This window comes from Argopecten irradians, chromosome 4 (assembly GCF_041381155.1).
Source record: "Argopecten irradians isolate NY chromosome 4, Ai_NY, whole genome shotgun sequence".
Lineage (NCBI taxonomy): Eukaryota > Metazoa > Mollusca > Bivalvia > Pectinida > Pectinidae > Argopecten > Argopecten irradians.
Window position 1 is genome coordinate 18,174,568 of NC_091137.1, and position 19,567 is coordinate 18,194,134.

At 34.6% G+C, this 19,567-nt stretch overlaps 1 protein-coding gene across 2 annotated transcripts; it reads right to left on the minus strand.

The window, feature by feature from the left end:
- Positions 1–1,561: 1,561 nt before the first annotated feature.
- LOC138320820 (zinc transporter ZIP10-like) lies at positions 1,562–16,264 on the minus strand. Of its 2 annotated transcripts, none has more exons than XM_069264063.1 (9): positions 15,684–16,264; positions 11,017–11,838; positions 10,371–10,563; positions 9,277–9,446; positions 7,991–8,134; positions 7,563–7,623; positions 5,986–6,255; positions 4,852–5,039; positions 1,562–3,646 (listed from the first exon to the last, which is right to left on the minus strand). In XM_069264063.1, exons 2-9 carry the CDS (start codon positions 11,821–11,823, stop codon positions 3,503–3,505), a joined length of 1,977 nt encoding a protein of 658 aa, XP_069120164.1. In that variant the 5' UTR covers positions 11,824–11,838; positions 15,684–16,264; the 3' UTR covers positions 1,562–3,502. The 2 variants fall into 2 exon arrangements, with proteins under 2 accessions (XP_069120164.1, XP_069120163.1); XM_069264062.1 differs by having other exon boundaries at positions 7,985–8,134; positions 15,684–16,263.
- Between the last annotated feature and the right edge of the window lie 3,303 nt (positions 16,265–19,567).

Sequence of the window (19,567 nt, forward strand, 5' to 3'; positions counted from 1 at the left end):
CATCCCGAAAAAATTCCGTGTCACTATATCCAATATGGAATGAAATACTGATTGCGCATGCACCAAAAGCAAAATAAATTATTTTATATATTTTTTTGTGTTAATTAGACATATACATATACGATTAAACACCAATTACTGTTCAAATGATGAAGATCATTTATGCTCTGACGGCGGTGGAGCATCTTTAACTATCGTTTTCTAATAAATTTCCAATTTCAATTCAAATATTTTTTGTTGGGTTGATTTTCCACTTGAAGTTGATTAAAATATATATTATTGTAATATTTATATACAATGGGATTGGGCACAAGTTTTCCAACTTCTATGAAGCCCTCCCCCTACAGAGTTATGATTAGTTTACCATAACAAGGAACACAAAATGACATAAATATACATATTTACATCTCTCTGGTCCAACAAGCTTGCCGTGTCTGTACTGCTACATTTTTCCATCAAAAGATCTAACAGATTTTCATTTTCGATAGTGAATTACGTTTTACGTACTGATCTCTTCAAACAATTTCACAGCAAGACCATTTTCACACTACACTGCATTAATATGAAAAGAGAAATATATTTGAGTAAGATGGGTATTGAAAGCTGCCAGTGTGTTCGTTACGCTTTCTGATATTTTGACTCATAATAAATGTACCCTGAGGTGAGAGTTTAGAACCGAAATCTTGATCGTGACGAGTCGCCACGGTTTCCTACCCAAGATAATGTTTGCATGGTATAAAGGTTTATGTCAGATATATATTGTCGTGTGAAAAGTTATGGATTTAACAACAAATGTTATTTTTATGGTTCTGTTTCTATTCCAATACGCCTTGAGATATATTTATTAGGATTTCTGACCCTGACAAACCCTATTATAATGTAGAGTGTCTAGAGGACGGCTAATAGTGCTTACAAAAGAGAAAATCGTGAATGTGGCTTTAATGTAATGTTATCGGACGAAAGATTGAAATAAATCCTTATAATGTAACAGAGAACTTTGGGGTTTAGATTCAAATTAATGATAAAAGTCTGTTAGTTACGATTGTATGGTGACACATACCAATAAAGAGAACCAATGGTGTTCATTTCATTTCGTGATTAATCGAATAGGGCACTATACATGTATATAGCCAAAGGAGAACCATCTGTATCTCTATCACAACAAGTCACCGTTCTTGTCAATATCAGGAATTTTCGCCGTTTTAATGGGATTTTCCCCATTTATGTTTAGATTTCATGAATTATAATTACAAGTTTTTCATGACCAAGTGTCCTTGTGTAATCGAAAATTTATGACATTATATGTGAATGAAGTTGGACGTTTCAAATTTTGAATTTCAAGACCAACAATTGGAGTTAGGCGCCTCAAACGAAAGTGTTTTATTCCGTCTTTGGATATTGCAGAGTTACCGCCGGCTAAGTATCCATGGCGACGTGATTATTTTGTGAGAGAAACTTTAGGTCGTTTTATCTGGAAAGAATGACATTACACATGACGTCATTGTCAATATATACCCACAATAATTGTGCAACTCTTTACAGACAACAGATGAAAAAGCCATGGCGATTTAAACCTTTATTTCTGTGAATTTCAATACTTCATCAAGTTAAACTAAATAATAACATGTTGTTAATAGATTTAAGAAAATAGAGACTTTGGTATGTATATATATATGAAAACAAACGCTTTGCTCCGTATATGTTATCTTCAACAGATAAGCGTAAATTGCGGAATGTATTGAGCAAACAATGGGTAATTATATTAACAAACAAATGAAGGCATGCCTCTTATATTAAATCAGTGTCTGTATTGTTGGTGTGAAGGTTTACGAAGCGAGATTTTTTCCAGTTTGTTACCAGAAACATTTATCTCTTATTTAATTCTAACATTACATCATCCCCGACATTCCAAAGAGTTACTATCACTATGTAATACTCACCCAAGGGATACAGATATGTCATAGAGAAACTGAAAGCATTTCAGGAAAAAAACCTGACCAAACACAGGCTTGAACAGAGACTTTCCCTAAAATATTGCAGAGAACAATCTTTTAAAGGAACCAATTTATATCTGTCATCTGTTGTCGCGCACAGACGAAGTCCAAGGCTGGATACCCCAATAACGTGGAGGACATTCTTTGCAAAACAAATGTAAGGACTGTGCATGTAATACTATACATTTTGTCATAGTAATAGTTACCAGAAAATGGATTTCTACAAAGTTCACCAAGAGAAAGACTTTGAAGAAATTACTTATGTAGGTATGTATATTGTTTTTAGTTTATTATTAGTGTTAATAATCAATAAATAACAAGAGATTCCAGAGAGATCCTGGCGCGCACGAAAGATTGATCATTGTCTGATAACTGTAAGAGGGATCTTTTCTTTGCTTTTCAAACTTCAACAAAATTCAAGATGGCGGCCTGTCGCCATCTTCTAGACCAATCGGCCCCAAAATCAAATATGCGCAACTAGGACCTTAGGGAAACCTACCTACGAAATTTGAGAACGATCTCTTCAGTACCTTCTGAGAAAAAACCGGTAACAAACTTTAACTATCAAAATCAAAGATGGCTGCCTGGCGGCCATATTATTTGTTGGATCAGTCTCAAAATTAGCATGACACCTCTAAGGACCAAAGGAACCATGTATGTTCTATTTGAGAAATTTAACTGAATTGTGTCAATGATCACGTGATTTTATCACCTCACTCGATTTTGATCATTGTGTAAATGAGTCCGCCGACCACAAGATATCCATTACTATATATTGATGTCTTTAGTCAAGGGGGGAAGTGATGAAAGTGATAACATGATGAAGAAATTAACATTAACGCAATGGGTCGTGAAAATAAATCGGGCAAAGCATGTCAATATCAAAACACAAAACATAATCATAAAATAACTATACATTTGAGAACACATAATAGGGACTGGTTTTTAAAACTCGGCAATAATCCTATACATATTTGTATATTTACAAAGAAACCATGACAGTGTATCAGAATAATCCAACATTGAAACGATGTTTGATGTAAGTATCCCCGATATTATCGTATCGATACCATCGCTGTCGTAATAGCCACACATGTATGTCATAGTAAAACTGAAGATATGTCAGGAGAAAAAAGCGTGACAAAGGACATGCCTACAGATATGTAGCTATTCTTATGATGTACATCAAACCAAACTACCTAGAACATCCGATGTCGCACAAAGAGCCTTCTGTTTTGCTATGACATATTCTGGGAATGGATATTACTACAGTGAAATATCAGGGATGTAAGGCACTAGTAATCATTAAGGCACTAGTAATCATTTTTCTTTCACATATTTAGGCCAATAAATTGAGAAATGGTAGTGTGATGGTGACCTCGTCCTAATTGATCGCGGCTGAGGTGAACTCATAAAATTGATTGGCCACGAGAAAATGAAATAATATCAATAAAAAAAACAACACCTTAAAACAAATAAGCAACAATAATGTAAAAGGATAACACTGATCACGTGGTTACTAGTAGTTGTTTCAGTTCGTTTTCCTTCAGGGCAATAGTCAGCATGATGCCCGATCCCAAGCAGATCCCCAACATAGTGAAAATAAGATGGCGTAAAGGATTCTCCGGTGGATTGCTGCTTATCTCAGGAATCTGGAAAAAATTAACAAAATATTCCAGATATAAACGTGGTTATTTGATCAAAATACTTAAATCTAATTTATCTTAAACAAGTAAAGTGAAAAGTGTTTAGTTTCATTAATGCTTATCATGTAGTGATAAGAAGCTAGCTAGAAGATATACAGTTAGGGCCATAATACAATACGCAAGTGATTCTAAGTAATTGTACATTTTTAAAACTCCTCACCAGAAATCAATTGCAAACGTAAAGTTAACAACGTAAAAGCTAGTTATCTAGCGATTATTTTGAAATAATGCAAATGTGTGTCCATTGCAATATGTCCGAGTTGTGAGCGATTATATCCAAACAACGTTTGATGAGATGACGTCGCAGTTTTCTTCTTTGTCTATAGTAAAATGGCGCCATAAAATTACCTGTCTAGAATTAAGATACATTCTTGACAAATGTGGCAAGGAATATATTTTGGATACACTATGCAGGATGCAAAAATAGTTCTTCGTCAGTACACAAAATCGTGTGACAACTGATTGCAAAATGACGCTAAAAAGGACGCTAAAACATGACATTATAAAACTTCATACAAAGGTTCATGCTATTTCATTATTAATAGACACGAGATTGTGTCTTTGAACATTATTATAAAGAGACTTTTGAAAAAAATTATCAATAAACAGTCACTCGTTAGGGAACTTGTTTACTCCATGACTTAAATTTAACTTTATATTTGTAACATGATGATTAGTTTTTCCCGTTTACAAACATCACATATTGTTTGTAATAATTTTCTGCTGTATAGGATAATGCCAAATTAGAGAGTCATCATTCTGTCGCTTAAATATGCAACTGTTACGTGCTATTTATAAATGTAATTCTAACGAAAATGCGCAATGAAAAGTAGTCCGAATTCGAAAGCAATATACAGCCAATTGAAATCAAGAGATTGGAGACGACCGCTGAGAGGCACAGTATGCGTTACCACACTTGTGTATATTTCGATAATCAGCTGCTATCGAGTTTATCACATTATTTATTCACAGTTATGAATATGATATACAATATGATGAAGAAGTAATGGTCTAGATAGATAGATATTTTTCAAGATATCGCCAATTTAATATTACATGATTTATTTGAAGCGGTGGTCTTTTAAAAGGTTTAATCTCTTTTTATGCTTGTTATTTCGAAACCTATATATAATAAAACGATATCTACTCACCATATCCACTAGAGAAATATAAATAAACATGCCAGCGACACAGACTAGAATGTACTCTTTGATTCCTGTGATGTTGCCCATAGCAACTCCCGCCAAAGCACCAATCATTGACAGAATAGACGACAAACAATTAAATCCTAACGCCTGTTTTATGGACATCCCTTTCTTCAGCAGAACAGCAAAATCACCTACAAAAGATAATTTGTTCGTTTATATTCATTATGAATATGCATTTTGCTCTTGCTCATGGTGTTAAAGTGCATTTGGTAGCGCAATGTCCAGATGTCATTTTTTTATCATATCATTGATATTTATGGGAAACTTATAAATTCGTTAGTTTTGAAGATTACATATGTTTTACAACAGTTGGTTAGAATGAATATGATATGAAATATAATCTGAATGTTGAAAACTAAAACGGAACAAATTACTTTCTTGTAATAGAAATCATTACGCTAGCTAGCCATCACAATGTTCCTCACAAAAGGCACGTTCAAAAAGTGTTTATTTGCTTAAACGAACCCTGCATATATCAACCTATAAAATGAGTATCGAAGAAAGCCGGATGCGAACTACAAGATTTCACAAAGACCAAGATATGTATAGATTATTAAATGCAGAGACACACACCTACCAGGAACCCACTAGTAAAGGTAGGGCATGGTGATATGTTCTTGCTGTACATAAATTAATGGTGACACAAAATATGCGAGCACACAAGGTCAGGAACTGAATAAGATGCTGTATATACTTGAGTTTCGCGGTTATAGTGGGTTCATGATGGCCGCATTGTAGATTGTTCGGTCTGCCACCCTAACGTAACCAAGGCACTGATCACTCGAACCTAATGACATTGCCACTCGAAAACAGGATTACTATGTACAGTAGTAATATAAATAAGACAAAGGTGGAATTGCAATGACGCTCACGAGGAAACAGAGTCTCACAATCAGAGGGCAATTTGATGCTCACTAGAAAACAAATTCTCACAATCATAGGGCAGTGACGTCCACAAGAAAACATGAATTTCGAAAAGTGAATTTATGATTTCGAGCATATTGGGATAGATAATCATTGATGGTATTTAATACAAACCAGCTGGTACCCAAAATAATCATATAAACACTGTACTACCGATTTCGTGTGGCAGTTCGTGACACAGAACTGCTATGGACGTGCTTAGGCCAGTAGTAACGCTGACAGCGAACGCCACCCCTATTGCTAGTCCATCACTAAGGTTGTGGATACCGTCTCCAACTATGACCCGCCACAGCATGGCCCCAGTAGAGCCTGGTGGGTCGTCGTGGGAATGACCGTGTGAGTGACCGCGTTGCGCTTTTGTAGTGTCCATTTCTATAGACCTATTGGTCACCACTCTCTCCAGTATCATATTGTTCTCAGCATCTGATGAGAGAATCACATTCAATTTAGAAGCACATCATTTAAACTTTTGCTCTCACAACAATATGTGATGATTAAAGGCGTTCAAGAGATTACAGCGTCATTAGGAGGTCAGGCTGTGTTGTATCAACTACATGTACTAAGTATTATAATTACAAAACAACATACATTCAAAATGTTTCAAAATTAATAAACATATTGTTAATCAAATGCAATTATACAGGGAAAAAATATTTATTAAAACATGGATAACATAACAAGTTTGGCATATACTCCAGTGGTTTAGAAGGAGTTGTTTGGACAAATTTTGAAACCTGTGTACAGGGACATAGTTACCATGGTAAGCAAAAATTTGATAAAAAAAACCTACATGCACATCTATACATGGTCCAAGTTTCATTGAAAGAGTAGTATAAGAGGAGTTGTCCGAACAAAATTAACCTCTGTATAGTGACCTGGTTACCACGACAACATAAATTTCGACAAACAAAAAATCTACATGCCCATCTACACTGTGTCCTCAACAATACTGCTAAGTTTAATTGAAATCGGTCCGATAGTTTAGGAGGAGTTTTCCGGACAGGCAGACAAGCTGGTTCCAGTATAACTGACCCCCCCCAGCCCAGACAGACAAGCTGGTTCCAGTATAACTGGAACACACATTAACTTCGTTAGTGTATGAGGACACCATTAGGCCATAACTTTAACCACCGGTTGAATTGTTTTGAATCAAGACGATAACCTTTGTGCCAGAGTCTTAGAAATTAATAATACCAATTTTCAGTGTTGACACGAGTTATAGTCACAACATGGAAGAAAATTAGAGACATTAAGATTTAGATTTATGAGAAAGCGCTTTTGTACTAGACTCATTTACGATGCAACTGCACATTTCATTGTTATATTGACAAGTTGTTAAAAGAAACTTCTATTGTCCCACAGTCATTATATATATACTTGATTGTCCACCGTACGTGATAAGAATTTGTATTACGCCGAAGTGTAAATACATAATATGTGACATACAGACAAAAATTGTATATTTAAACTAAACCTCAGTATGTAAACTACGTTTCAATTCGTATTTCAAACGCTTTTATGTTTCTGTCAAAACATATGAATTGTATACCTTTCTATCTACAACTACGTGATGTCAATATATTCTACATATCCTGCCTGCCACAATTCTGTCAAATTCTATAATTACATGTCATCGTATTGTAACCCTGTCATCTCAAACAGGTAATGATTAATACTACCAACATAAAGGCGCTACAATACACCATCACCAAAATCAACCGTAAACAAACCTGGTGATCGAATCACCATCGTCATATTCACTGGATCGACTTCTTCAGCATCCAGCTCCTTCTGCAAAATAATATTAGACATTAGCAAACATCAACTGATGTTGTAATATACGAATATATCATATTCGTGACGTCATTGTACAAAGTGTTTTACATGAGACCTCATATGTGTGATATAGTACGTTGACTATAAAGTTTAAAATGCATGTTAATTAGTAGATAGGCTTTCATGTGTTGCATAAATAATTGCCATACGAAAAAATGTTCTATCCAGCTTATAATCTCGATCTCCATGGGTAACGATCATATACGATCTTGAAATTGGAGCATATTTGATGGTGTTCCTGGTGATCGATGGTCCAGCGTATATGATGTGGAAATATAACAAATTTCGCTGAGTAAATTGAATGAATTCAACATACCTTTACCTTCTTATTGCTCGCAATGTTCTGAATTCTACCGAATAGGAAAAAGAAATAGAAGACAGAGAGTGCTGCCAGACCCTTGTAGACACTTGACAGATCATGCGAGTCGGACGTACCGTGAGAATGGTCCTCAGATGAAGACAATGCCTGATCAAAAGATGGAAATCAGATGTCGATCAAATACATAGGTGGTAGGGGTACTTTATACCCATGTTAGTCTTGTTGAATGTGCATGCATACACCCCATCGTCCCCCAACCACGACATACATATTCGGTCATTGTATATTACAGTTACCTATTTTGCGTGTAGATATTCATTATGATGTCAGTATTATTTTGAGTGAAATTCACATCGTTTTCTCTGAAAAGTATGATGTTGTGCTCTCAAACAAATAGCGTCACAAACAATACCCATCCATAAGGGCAGACAACTATGTAACGTGCAAATTCAGAATATGTAGAAGATAGACTGGATAAAATGTACAGGCCGAAGCCCTAAACCGAGACACATGACCAACAGAGAGATATGAAGTCATATAAATTATTGGCATAATTATGTTGTAAACAAGCTTTTCATTGCAGTCAGATTGACACTGGAACAACTGCTACTGAGACGGACATTTTAAACTTGTTTTCGTTAAAACAGCACATACTACTAAGAGTGTATTTAAACGTAAGACTGTTCTAAAAAGAGAAATGCCTCCAGGACAAGACTATACAAAAAATGTTTCACTGTAAATACGAAAACACAGTAATGTTATTCTAAATCTTTTTGTGCTACTAACATATCACAATCCAAAAATATATGTATATCATCTCATCTCTGTCGGAATTCACTAAATTTTAATTAATATGTTTGTATCATATAAACATGCGCATGTAAGAAATCATTTTCTTTTTTCTTTGTTATCAGGAAAATTCCATACTATGAATAAACATTGTATTGGGATAATGTTTCTTGTGTCTGACAAAACCTACCTTTTTTCGAGGCGAAGTTATACAATACCCAACCAAAAAATGATAAATACAAAATTCATTTTAAGACACAACTAGAATACCTGGCTTTATCCTAAGTGTTAAATTTCAAACACTGTCATTGTTCCGCTAAGTATTGTCTCATATTATTGCTAGCAGAGATTATCAGTCTGACAATAAAAAAAACACTTATCATGATCATAAAATAGATAGATAAAAGTTCATAGTAATATGACACTAGTATCACGTTCATATCAACTTCTGAGATCTAATGTTGTAAAAAAAATATGTAATTTCATTTAAATTAACATACGTGTGGTAGCAGATGCAGCATGGCGTCCCCAGTTAATGCTCCTACTGCCATTGCTACCAAAAAATGTAGGAAGTTCTCAACAAACATATGATGCAGCAAAGACAGGATTCCAACACAGAACAGACCAGCCACGCTGATTACTACAATGGCTCCACAGGCATACAGCCACGCTGGGAGAGAAATCAGAATATAAAATAAAAGTAATAATATACATCAAAAGACAGGAATAACATATGATAAACCAACCTATTTCCGACTTCATGTTGGATTTTCATGTCTATATAACTACACAATAACACTCTTTCTCTATTCTTTCAGGACGACTTTATTTCGGGTTTGATATCTAAGTACACATCTGTACTTTTGTCACGACTTAATTCCGTGTAAATCTCACGACAATCAAGTTTCGTGATGTAGTCGACGGTACCTATATTTGAAACACTTTTGTGATGTAGCCTTTAAAGATTTCACGGTACCTGTGTTTGAAACACTTTCGTGATGTAACCTTAAAAGATTTCACGGTACCCGATGTTAACTTTTATCAATCACACTAGAATAAGAATGGGATTAAGTGCTTTAAACAAACATAGACATTCTTACAACTTAACCAATAACAAATTCTGTGACCTTTGCGTGAACTCCTCCGAAGATGAAATTCATTTCTTTTTACATTGTCAAATATATAACAGAATCCGTTCCAATATGTTCCGCACTGTTTGTCATATATTCGCTCCAAATGTCAATTCTAACCTCATTGTAGAGCTCATGCCAAATGTTCTTGTCAAAATAATTTCATCTGGCTTAGAAACTCTAGTATGTATGTGTGAGTGTGAGCGTGTGTGACATTTGTATGTCTTTTGTGTAATTGTACATATTGTTTGTTTGATATATATTGAGGAGAGCATCTAGTAGCCTTCGGGCTGTTTGTTATCCTCGTGAAATAAATAAAGAATTAAATTAAATAACTTTTAAATATTCCACGGTAACTGTGTTTGTTTGTTTTTCGTGATTTCGCATCATGCGTGGAATGCACAGAATTTAAATGTCCAGATATTTACGACTTACCATCCCCACCTCCCAACTTTCTTACTCACTTTCGGATTTTACAGATGACTTTTCTCTGCGTTCCCGTATGTCAGAGTGTGTAGGAGAGCGGTACAACATATCATCGCAATGGTGTTGGTCTAACTGCACTATGAGTAACGGACACAACTCTTTAAACTGTGTCTTCGTCAGGCCTTGGTCAGTAAAACGTAGAAGTCGCAGCAAGTCCATTGGTTTCAAACACTATGTTAAAAGCATGAATATGTACGACTTATGCATGAGGATCAAACACCGTGAAATTTTCTTATTGTTTTTTTTTTTTTTTTTTTTTTCATTTTTTTCTTCTTCTTTTTAAGCAAGCATGGATTGTCATTTTACAATTATGTACGAGGATAAAACACCGTGAATTGTTTTTCTTTTCAATTTTTTAAATATTGATTGTTAAAGTTAACACTTTTCGAAATTTTAGTATGAAAATGAATAGCCTTAATTCAGTCAAATCTATATTGAAACTTGTTGAAAACACAATTTCGGTACGGACCTGTAACCAGATCTTGTCAATAATTCGTGTAGAAGTCGGCAGTCGTGGCTATGCTTGTCTGTCTTGAGCATTTCTGACACAAGTATTAATTACTTTAGCTTGGTTAACTATTTTACCTTGTAACTGCAGTTAAAATGTACTGGAACAATACTGACCTTGCTGAGTAGTTCGTCCGGTACAGATCGGGCCCGTTCGTGACCTGCATTTCTTTTTACGAGGTGGTCATGTGCATAGTCATATTCTTTCGAGACATGCTCAGTTGTGTGTTTATTATTGGAAATATTCCTTGTAGAGTCATTTTCTACAGAATGTTTATGATTGTTATTATTATCGACTGTCTTTTCTTGTTTGAAATGATGTTTATGTTCGTGATCGTGAATGTGATAATATTCATTTGTTAGTTTGTCCCCAGCAACTTGATCGTGTGTTTCACCATGCTCGTCGTTGGTCACGTGATCGTGTGTATTATCGTGATCATGTTCGTGTTTGTGTTGATTATCCTCATTTGTTGAATGATCATGGTCCCCGTCATGTTTGTGATCGGTACCGTCGTTATGTCCATGGAATTTTCGCCTATGCACATGAACATGACTGTGGCTATGTTCGCCAGGATGTGAATGCTCGTGTCCAGTATGATCATCAATTCTTAAGGGATGATCGTGATCGTCGTGAAACTGCACAAATTTTTCCGACGAGTTAGAAAGATGGATTTCAACACTGTGGTCTAACTGTATGACACCGAGCCTCAAGCTTTCCAAGAGATGTTCATATCCTTCAAATGGCATGATATAATCTGAGGAATATTTTTCAAAGATGTAGTCGAGCACATTGTCAGCTGTCGTTGTACTCACAGAATCTAAAGTTGTTAATTCGGGTGTATCTGGTTTTGGTGAAGATGCTGCACTAACTTTTGATGAAATAAACAGCAGACTAGATAAAACTGTCACAATACGATGAGCCATTTTGATCACTCGTACCTGAAACACAAACACCAGATGTTAATAACGTGTGATGTACATCTATCAACAGTTTGATTCCGAATATAGAACACTGTCTCAAGTTCGATTCAGTATTTATGTTATCTGTCATTATTACAAATAAAGCAAAATCCAATCCCAAGGCCATATGGAAATACATTAATTCTAAATCAAAAGTGAAAGCTGGTGAGGGAGATTTATACAGTATACCAGATGACAAGAGCTCTCTTAAGGTTTCACAGGATAATCAATAGGCGGATGTGCTAGCAATGTTTTTCAGTCAAGTATTTGTAACTGAGCAAAGCGAAGATATACCTAGAATTAGAAACAAAACAGTCACTGAGGACATGATACCTCTCCAAGTCAACAGACAGCAATTACATAACTATCTTTCAAAACTTTAAACAGAAAAATCACCCGGACTAGATGAACTTCACCCTCACTACTTGAAAAACACAGCAAATTCTATAAGCATACCGCTAACAATCCTGTTCAATCAGTCACTGACCACCGGAGATCTACCACTAGATTGGAAAAATCCAAGAGTCTGCGCCATATACAAAAAAAGGTGACAGATGTGAACAAGGAAATTATCGCCCGGTCAGTCTGACCTTAGTTGTATGTAAAATACTGGATACCATTATAAGGGAGCACATAACGAAACACATGAGGAATAACAAATATTTTTCTACAAAACAGTACGGATTCATATCAGGAAGAACCACTTCTCTATAATTACTTGAAGTTTTAGATAAATGGACACATGCGCTGGACAATGGTCATGCTATTGATTGCATATATATGGATTACAAGAAGGCCTTCGACACGGTCCCTCACCAACGTCTCCTCAATAAACTAGGCGCATAAAACTTCTCAAGTCAACTAATCACTTGGATCTCAAACTTTCTTATAGGAAGGCATCAAAAAGTTACCATTAACGGGGAAGATTCAGAGTGGACAAAAGTCACTTCTGGAATACCACAAGGTTCAGTGCTCGGACCACTTCTCTTTGTCATCTTTATTAATGAGCTCCCTAATCTAGTAAACTCTGAGACATATCTTTTTGCAGACGACATAAAAATTTCCAAAATAATTTCCAACGAAGAACACAGGAAAATCCTGCAAAACGACTTGGATGCCATGAGTAAATGGAGTCAAGATTGGTTATTAAAATGCACCCGGACAAATGTAAACACATGCATATTCGAAAGTCTACAGATACAAACCACCATTAGAATTTAATGAATAAACAACTGCTAACTACAACAAGACATTGAAGTAACTATAGTATCAGATTTAAGCTTTGAAAACAATATCAGCAACAAAGAAAACAATGCAATGTTGGGTATGTTACGTAGAACATTTCATTTTATCATGTTTATGGACACAAAGTTATTTATGTACAAAGATAGGTATGATAGAGGAGTTAGAGAAGCTACTCCAGAAGTAGGTGACCGGGTTCCGATGAGGAACGTTGTTATATGTGGCATACAGAAATTGGATGATAAATGGGCTAAGGATCCCTACATTATCCTCTGTGTGGACAGAGGGACGGGGCTGTCAGGTCCCAGCTAGATTACGCAAGTTCAATCTGGTATCCGTACAAAAACAAGGAAATCAACCTGATAGAAAGTGCCACCAGATGCCTGCCCGGACTACAGAAATTGCCATACGAGGAAAGACTGAAAAACTGAAATTGCCCAGTTTATCATACCGAAATTTAGACAAATTCTGGGAAAACCAAGACCTACTCTATAATTATAGAGCAGAGTTATTACTATGAACTGTGTTAACAATAAAAACATGCACATCTTGAAATTATCAACATGGAAATCTAACATTTCTTCGAAACTTTATAGATTATTACCTGCAATGCTACATGTACATTACATATCATGTATGCATTTATTGTATGATTATGAGTCCGGTGTAGAGGACCTCAATCCTGTACTGGAAAATAAACTTAATTTAACTTAATTTAAAGCCCAGAGTCAGACCGTCTTCTGGTTAATTAGAACACATCATAAATGGTTTTATGAAATAAAACTTATTCATATCGATACATATGCACTGAAAGTAACCTTTTGAGAAATTATAAATGACAAAAAAGTCGGCATCATTTTAAATCTAAATACGCCATAACTAACTTTTATTTTGTTATTTTTTTCTTCAATGATCTCTTGAAACCCATCAGGTTTGATGAGTTAAGCTGTAAAAATAATCCAAATGGATCGACAAACATGTATGATGCCGTATAAACATTAGTTACAATAAAGAATTAATGCACTGTAAAATTATTGTTTGTTTATGCTTTATATATGATATTTGCAGAAATTACGCTATACAATTACTTATAACACTGTAGAAATGTGAAATGAAATTGTAGACCACAAGTTGGCTTCGTGGTATATACTTATTTCACTGTCCTTTAGATGTAAGTACAAAAATCATTTTCTACTATTATTTTTACCTGTAATATTAAATCCTACTAATACTAAGTATTGAAATTCATAAAATGTTGGTAATATTTGGTGTTGAATAAATACCGAAAACTCTTCTTGATGCATGTTAGCATAAGAATATGGTGAAACTGAAAATTGCATTTTGTGTTGAATTTTGTGAAAGTTTGATTGCTTTATCATGTTATAATTAAAATGTTCGTTAAAAACTATTTCCGAAAGAATTTAAAAGGTAAGCTTCTCAGCTCCTCAAATCAAACTTAAGAAGAGGTTTGCAATTTTTGGAAAATTTATTTCGAGGGTGAATAAATCAATGTCACCAATAAATTTGTTAAATAAGCTTAAAGGATCACTTTTTAAGATGGTTACCATCTTTGATTTTTTTAATCAACCCGAAAAGAATCAACGTTAAGAAAAGAATCATCAGGTAAGTTTTAGCACAATTCCTCTGGTCAGAGGTCCGATGAAGTTTTAACGTGAACACCGATAAGAATAAGGCCCATCCACAAACATGGGTCAAGTGGTCTACGGTAGTGACTACGGGTTAAGAACGCGAGCACCAATGGATGAAGCACGGTGATATTTTTGCTAGATGACTAAGGGTTATTGTGACCTTAAGGCGATTTGAAAACAGACAAATGTAATTGTGGAGCTTACATAAAGCTAGTAATAGGTTAAATATGTTTAAACTTAACGCATGTTCATTTAATGAACTTTTTAGTAATATAGCTGTCATAAGTTGTTCGTTGATAACATCAACATGTCAACATAACCCGTGTTTGTCCGCAGTCATAGATAAGTACTTGATAAGTACCACTCGAGAGATATCTATATCACAAGGGCGTACTGTAACGTGAATCTGCGATATAACATCATGGCTGCCTCACATTTCCTTCACGTTTTATAAGTTATCTTGCATTATAACTTAACGACGAAAGTATTGTCGATATGAAGGCAAATGATCGTAGAATGTGCAATGCTTACTTTTGGCCACATAATGCATTTTGGGTTCAGAATTTTAATGATATACATGTATGAATGTAAATAGATAAATAAGAGCACCATTAATTCGTAAAATCTTATTTTACTAAACAACATGCTATTCTTACGTATATTGTCTTAAAGAGCTACGAAGCTAGTCTCACGTTTGACTATAATTAAATAACATTTCCAAACATACAATTTCAAACTAATTAAATCTAAAGCTATAGAAATTATGAGAATGATAAATGAAGATACATGGAAAGTATTGTAAGTCATCATCAACATTTCTTCACTGTGAGCCTATAGTATCCCATCAGCCATTACGTTTTATAGAGGTACATCATTGTACATATGTATATAGGAAACACATAGCGATGATACAGATAATGGACCTGTACTTACCTTGAACAGTGAAGGATGATGACTTGTGTACGTTTATCAGCCGATATCCCTAGGGCCGGTATGTATAGTATCTTTTAAAATATTTCTCCGGTCCACCTGGGTTTTTTAACCGTGAAGCTGTTTACACCCGATACTGACGGTAAACATGTACTTGTCGTTGAATATTCATAAAGACAAAAATATTGCTGATAGATCTTAATCACGTCTGACGAGAAACGTCCTAATTCATGGCTTCCGATCACATGACATGCTTTTTTGCGCATTCAACAGGTTCTTAAAAGTTTGCATTCTTCACTAAGATTTTGCTCCCTTACTCTCCGAATCTTTGATGGCTTGTAGGAACAATGGTGTCAGCTGTGGAATGCCAGTAGGACTCGACATAAATAGTGATACCTAGTAGCCGGATTGTTGTTGTTGTTGTTCACTCGATACCTTCATCACACCCTGCCCCGGGGTTCAGTAGATTATCTTTAAGTTTTTCAATCATAAAGACATTTTCTCTTACTGCTTATACAAAATTGAGGATTTTGTTACATTAGTTGAGCATTTTCGTGACTGTCAGTCATGAACCGACCTGATTGACAATAAAGATATTCCTCTCAAGGACTACTGTCACGTGTTCTTTATTATATAACATATACAAACGCTATATAGAAGGAATCATCTGTATTCACAGTCAGGTTGTTGTAAAAGTTTATGTTTATTGCTGCTGATTTTAACAGCTGCTTGCCTTTAGGTATATTTTAAGTTTATTATGCACGGAAGGTTTCATAAACCTACTATACGTACACAACGAAAAGTGTAATAATGCTATTTAATCCACATAATTATTTGCTTTTTCTCATATTCTTTTGTGTGGTTGATATTAGTATTATGTATGTGTACATTACAGGCTTATCTGTCCTTGTGGGTAGGTAATGATTATGGCATCATGTCTTTGCGAGCATAACGTCATACTGTCAGAGAAAATGACGTAAATTTCCCTAACAATGTAATGACATTACAATGGATACCTACCCACAAGGGGGTTTGCAGTCCATCTTCAAGTACATGGTTTGTATTCTGTGTGAAGAGGGTTTTTTCATAACAAAGGCAAGAATTTATAAGGATATCAAAGGAAAATCAGTCGTCGCTCAACGTTTTAATTAATGACTATTAATGAGAATGTTCTGACTGTTCAATTTTTTTATTGAGTGTTTGGTAAAATTTGATTAGTGTTTATAATCCCCGTGTCATTAAAACCTTAATTCTTTTACGCTCCATTTGAAGTCTGACGACTGGTGTATATGAGCATGATGAAGTAACAATGCTTATTAATTACAAATTTAATAAATTTTCGAATATGAAATCTGTGTCAGAGAAGTTATGTTCGCTATTGTAGTAGAATAAATTGAATATACAGCATATCATATAGTATTTGGTTTGCATTTTAACCTTGCTCTTCTCTGGCGAAAATGTGAAGTGGCTAAAATTAAATAAAACTCAAAATGTATCATTTTTTCAGGTACAAATGCCAAATTTATGAATAGTGGGAAAAAACCCTAAAACGGTATTTAAAATTAGCCTTAGATTTAGACAATACTATTAAGTTGTTTTTGTTTAATTTCATAAAAAATATTTCAGATTATTTCATGATCCTAGAGTCATATGCTCCAGAGGAACGGTCTTCATCGACAACACCCGGCATATGGGGTAAGAATCATTGTGTAAACATATCCAACAGACTTGATGCTGTGTGTAAAATACTGTGGTAAAAAACGTGGTAAAAAATTAATACTAAAAATAATATGAAATAACTTATTTTTGTTTTCGGTGCATGAGCAATCAATACTTCATTCCACATAGGACATATTGCAACGGATTTTTTTCGGGATGCAATTAATTATTTTTAATATTTTTGTCTCTTTTGTAAAATTAGAAGCTGGCACTTTTCAATGGTGTAAAGTAAGTGACTTTTGTAATTGAAGAAAATAATAATTTTTCTGCTCCTGCTTTTGAGATCGAAAAAATGCCATTTGTCAGCGGTGGAGCATCTTTAAATGAAAACTGTTAGTGATACGGTAGTTATTAATGAAGTAGTCACGAAACTGATACCTTTTGTCAATATAAGTGACCTTATAGAAATTTAGAAATGAATGCTCGCTTCCATGGGCCCAGTTTCATGAACGTTCCATAAATTTAAGGAATCCCTTAATTTAAAATTCTCCATAGGAAAGCATAACATATTTTAAGGAAACGCTCTTTAACTTAAGATTTTTCCTTAAATTATATAATGCTTTTCTATTGGGAAATTTAAGTTAGGGAATTCCTTAAAGTTAAGGAATGTTCATGAAATTGGGCCCTGGGTTGCTCTTTTAACTTACCTGAATCCCTACGCCAAATTTCCTGAGATAAAATAATGAATGACATTTGTACATTTTGGTATAATTTACGTTTGATTTATTTCTTTTAGACAATGAAAGGGAAAAAAAGTTGTTGGCACGTCAACTTCACATTATGATATGATATTTTATTTAGAACTTGGTAAAAAAGAACCTCAATCGCAAATAATCTATTTTTGAAGTAACAGAGATATAAATCATTAAAGAGACAATTCACTCAGGCTAATTTCTTTTACATAACCAGAAGCAAAATATGGCATGTTTTAAAAAGTATTGTTCTAAACATTTCTTATGGGAACATATAACATAAAAATATGACAAAATCCACGTCAGTTGTTTAAGTATTGTTATATATTAATAGCGTTTGAAAATATCAAATTTTATTAATACGAATTAAGCAGGTACAACATGTACCGTGTGTACCTAAACCCGAGTCCAAAGGTCACCGCGTGTTACAAAATAAACTTCATAACCACTGAAAAGGTTATAAAATGAAATTTTAGGCAAGGACACAGATACACTAATAAAGTAAACACACTACCTCTTCAGTGAAGCGAATTTGAGGCAGTTTCAAGACAAAAGTGTGTGCATTACTCTACCGAGCAAGGGACAAGGGTTTTCGGCATACAAGATAGTTTCGACCACAATGTGTAATGGCGGACAGCGAGCGAGTTTGAACATCTACACACATGTCACAACTTATGTGCTTTTTCCAGGCATATTACAGTAAAACCGACTGATCTAATTTCCATTAGAACTGGATTTTTCCCGATATATATACAAATTTTAATGTTCTCTTAGACTGAATAGTCCCTTTAATTATTAGTTGGAGTGCATAATAGTGATTCTCTCTACTCTATATACCAAATGATGAGTTGATGGGCGAGAGAGATTGTGTTTGCTTTTGGTTTGCACAAGTATTACATGTTTATGTTTAATAAGCCAAATGACAAACCCTTATGCAATGAATATGAAACGAGGGATACTTAAAGAACATATAATATAACGAGTACTTAACTTAAGTAGATAGAACATGGAAAACATCATGAAGATTTGTACGAAGACCATTAAAAAGGTACGAGGTAGGAGTGGTGGATGAAAAGTCATTTGTACTTCTAATATGTAAGTTTACATCTCAACAAATCCCCTTTTATGACCATTCCAATTTACATATGTCAATAGGAACTTTGTTTGATGTATCATCAAATGACATTTACATAAAAACGACGATGTTCTAAACATCTGCTTTGTTAAAGCTATTCATATGCTTATCAGAACACATTTATGGTAAATTAAACATTATGTATTCTCATAGGCAAAATTAGTCCATGTTTTTCATTTGAAATGTACTTTTGGTATAAGTTAATTTAAATGTACTGCAGATTTAATGCCAACTAACATAAAACCGGAAAACCACAGCCTCCCAAAACTGACATTAACACACCACAACATATGCACATATGGAAAGCCATCTTTAAATGACTATAGCTGCTAAAGGGAGGT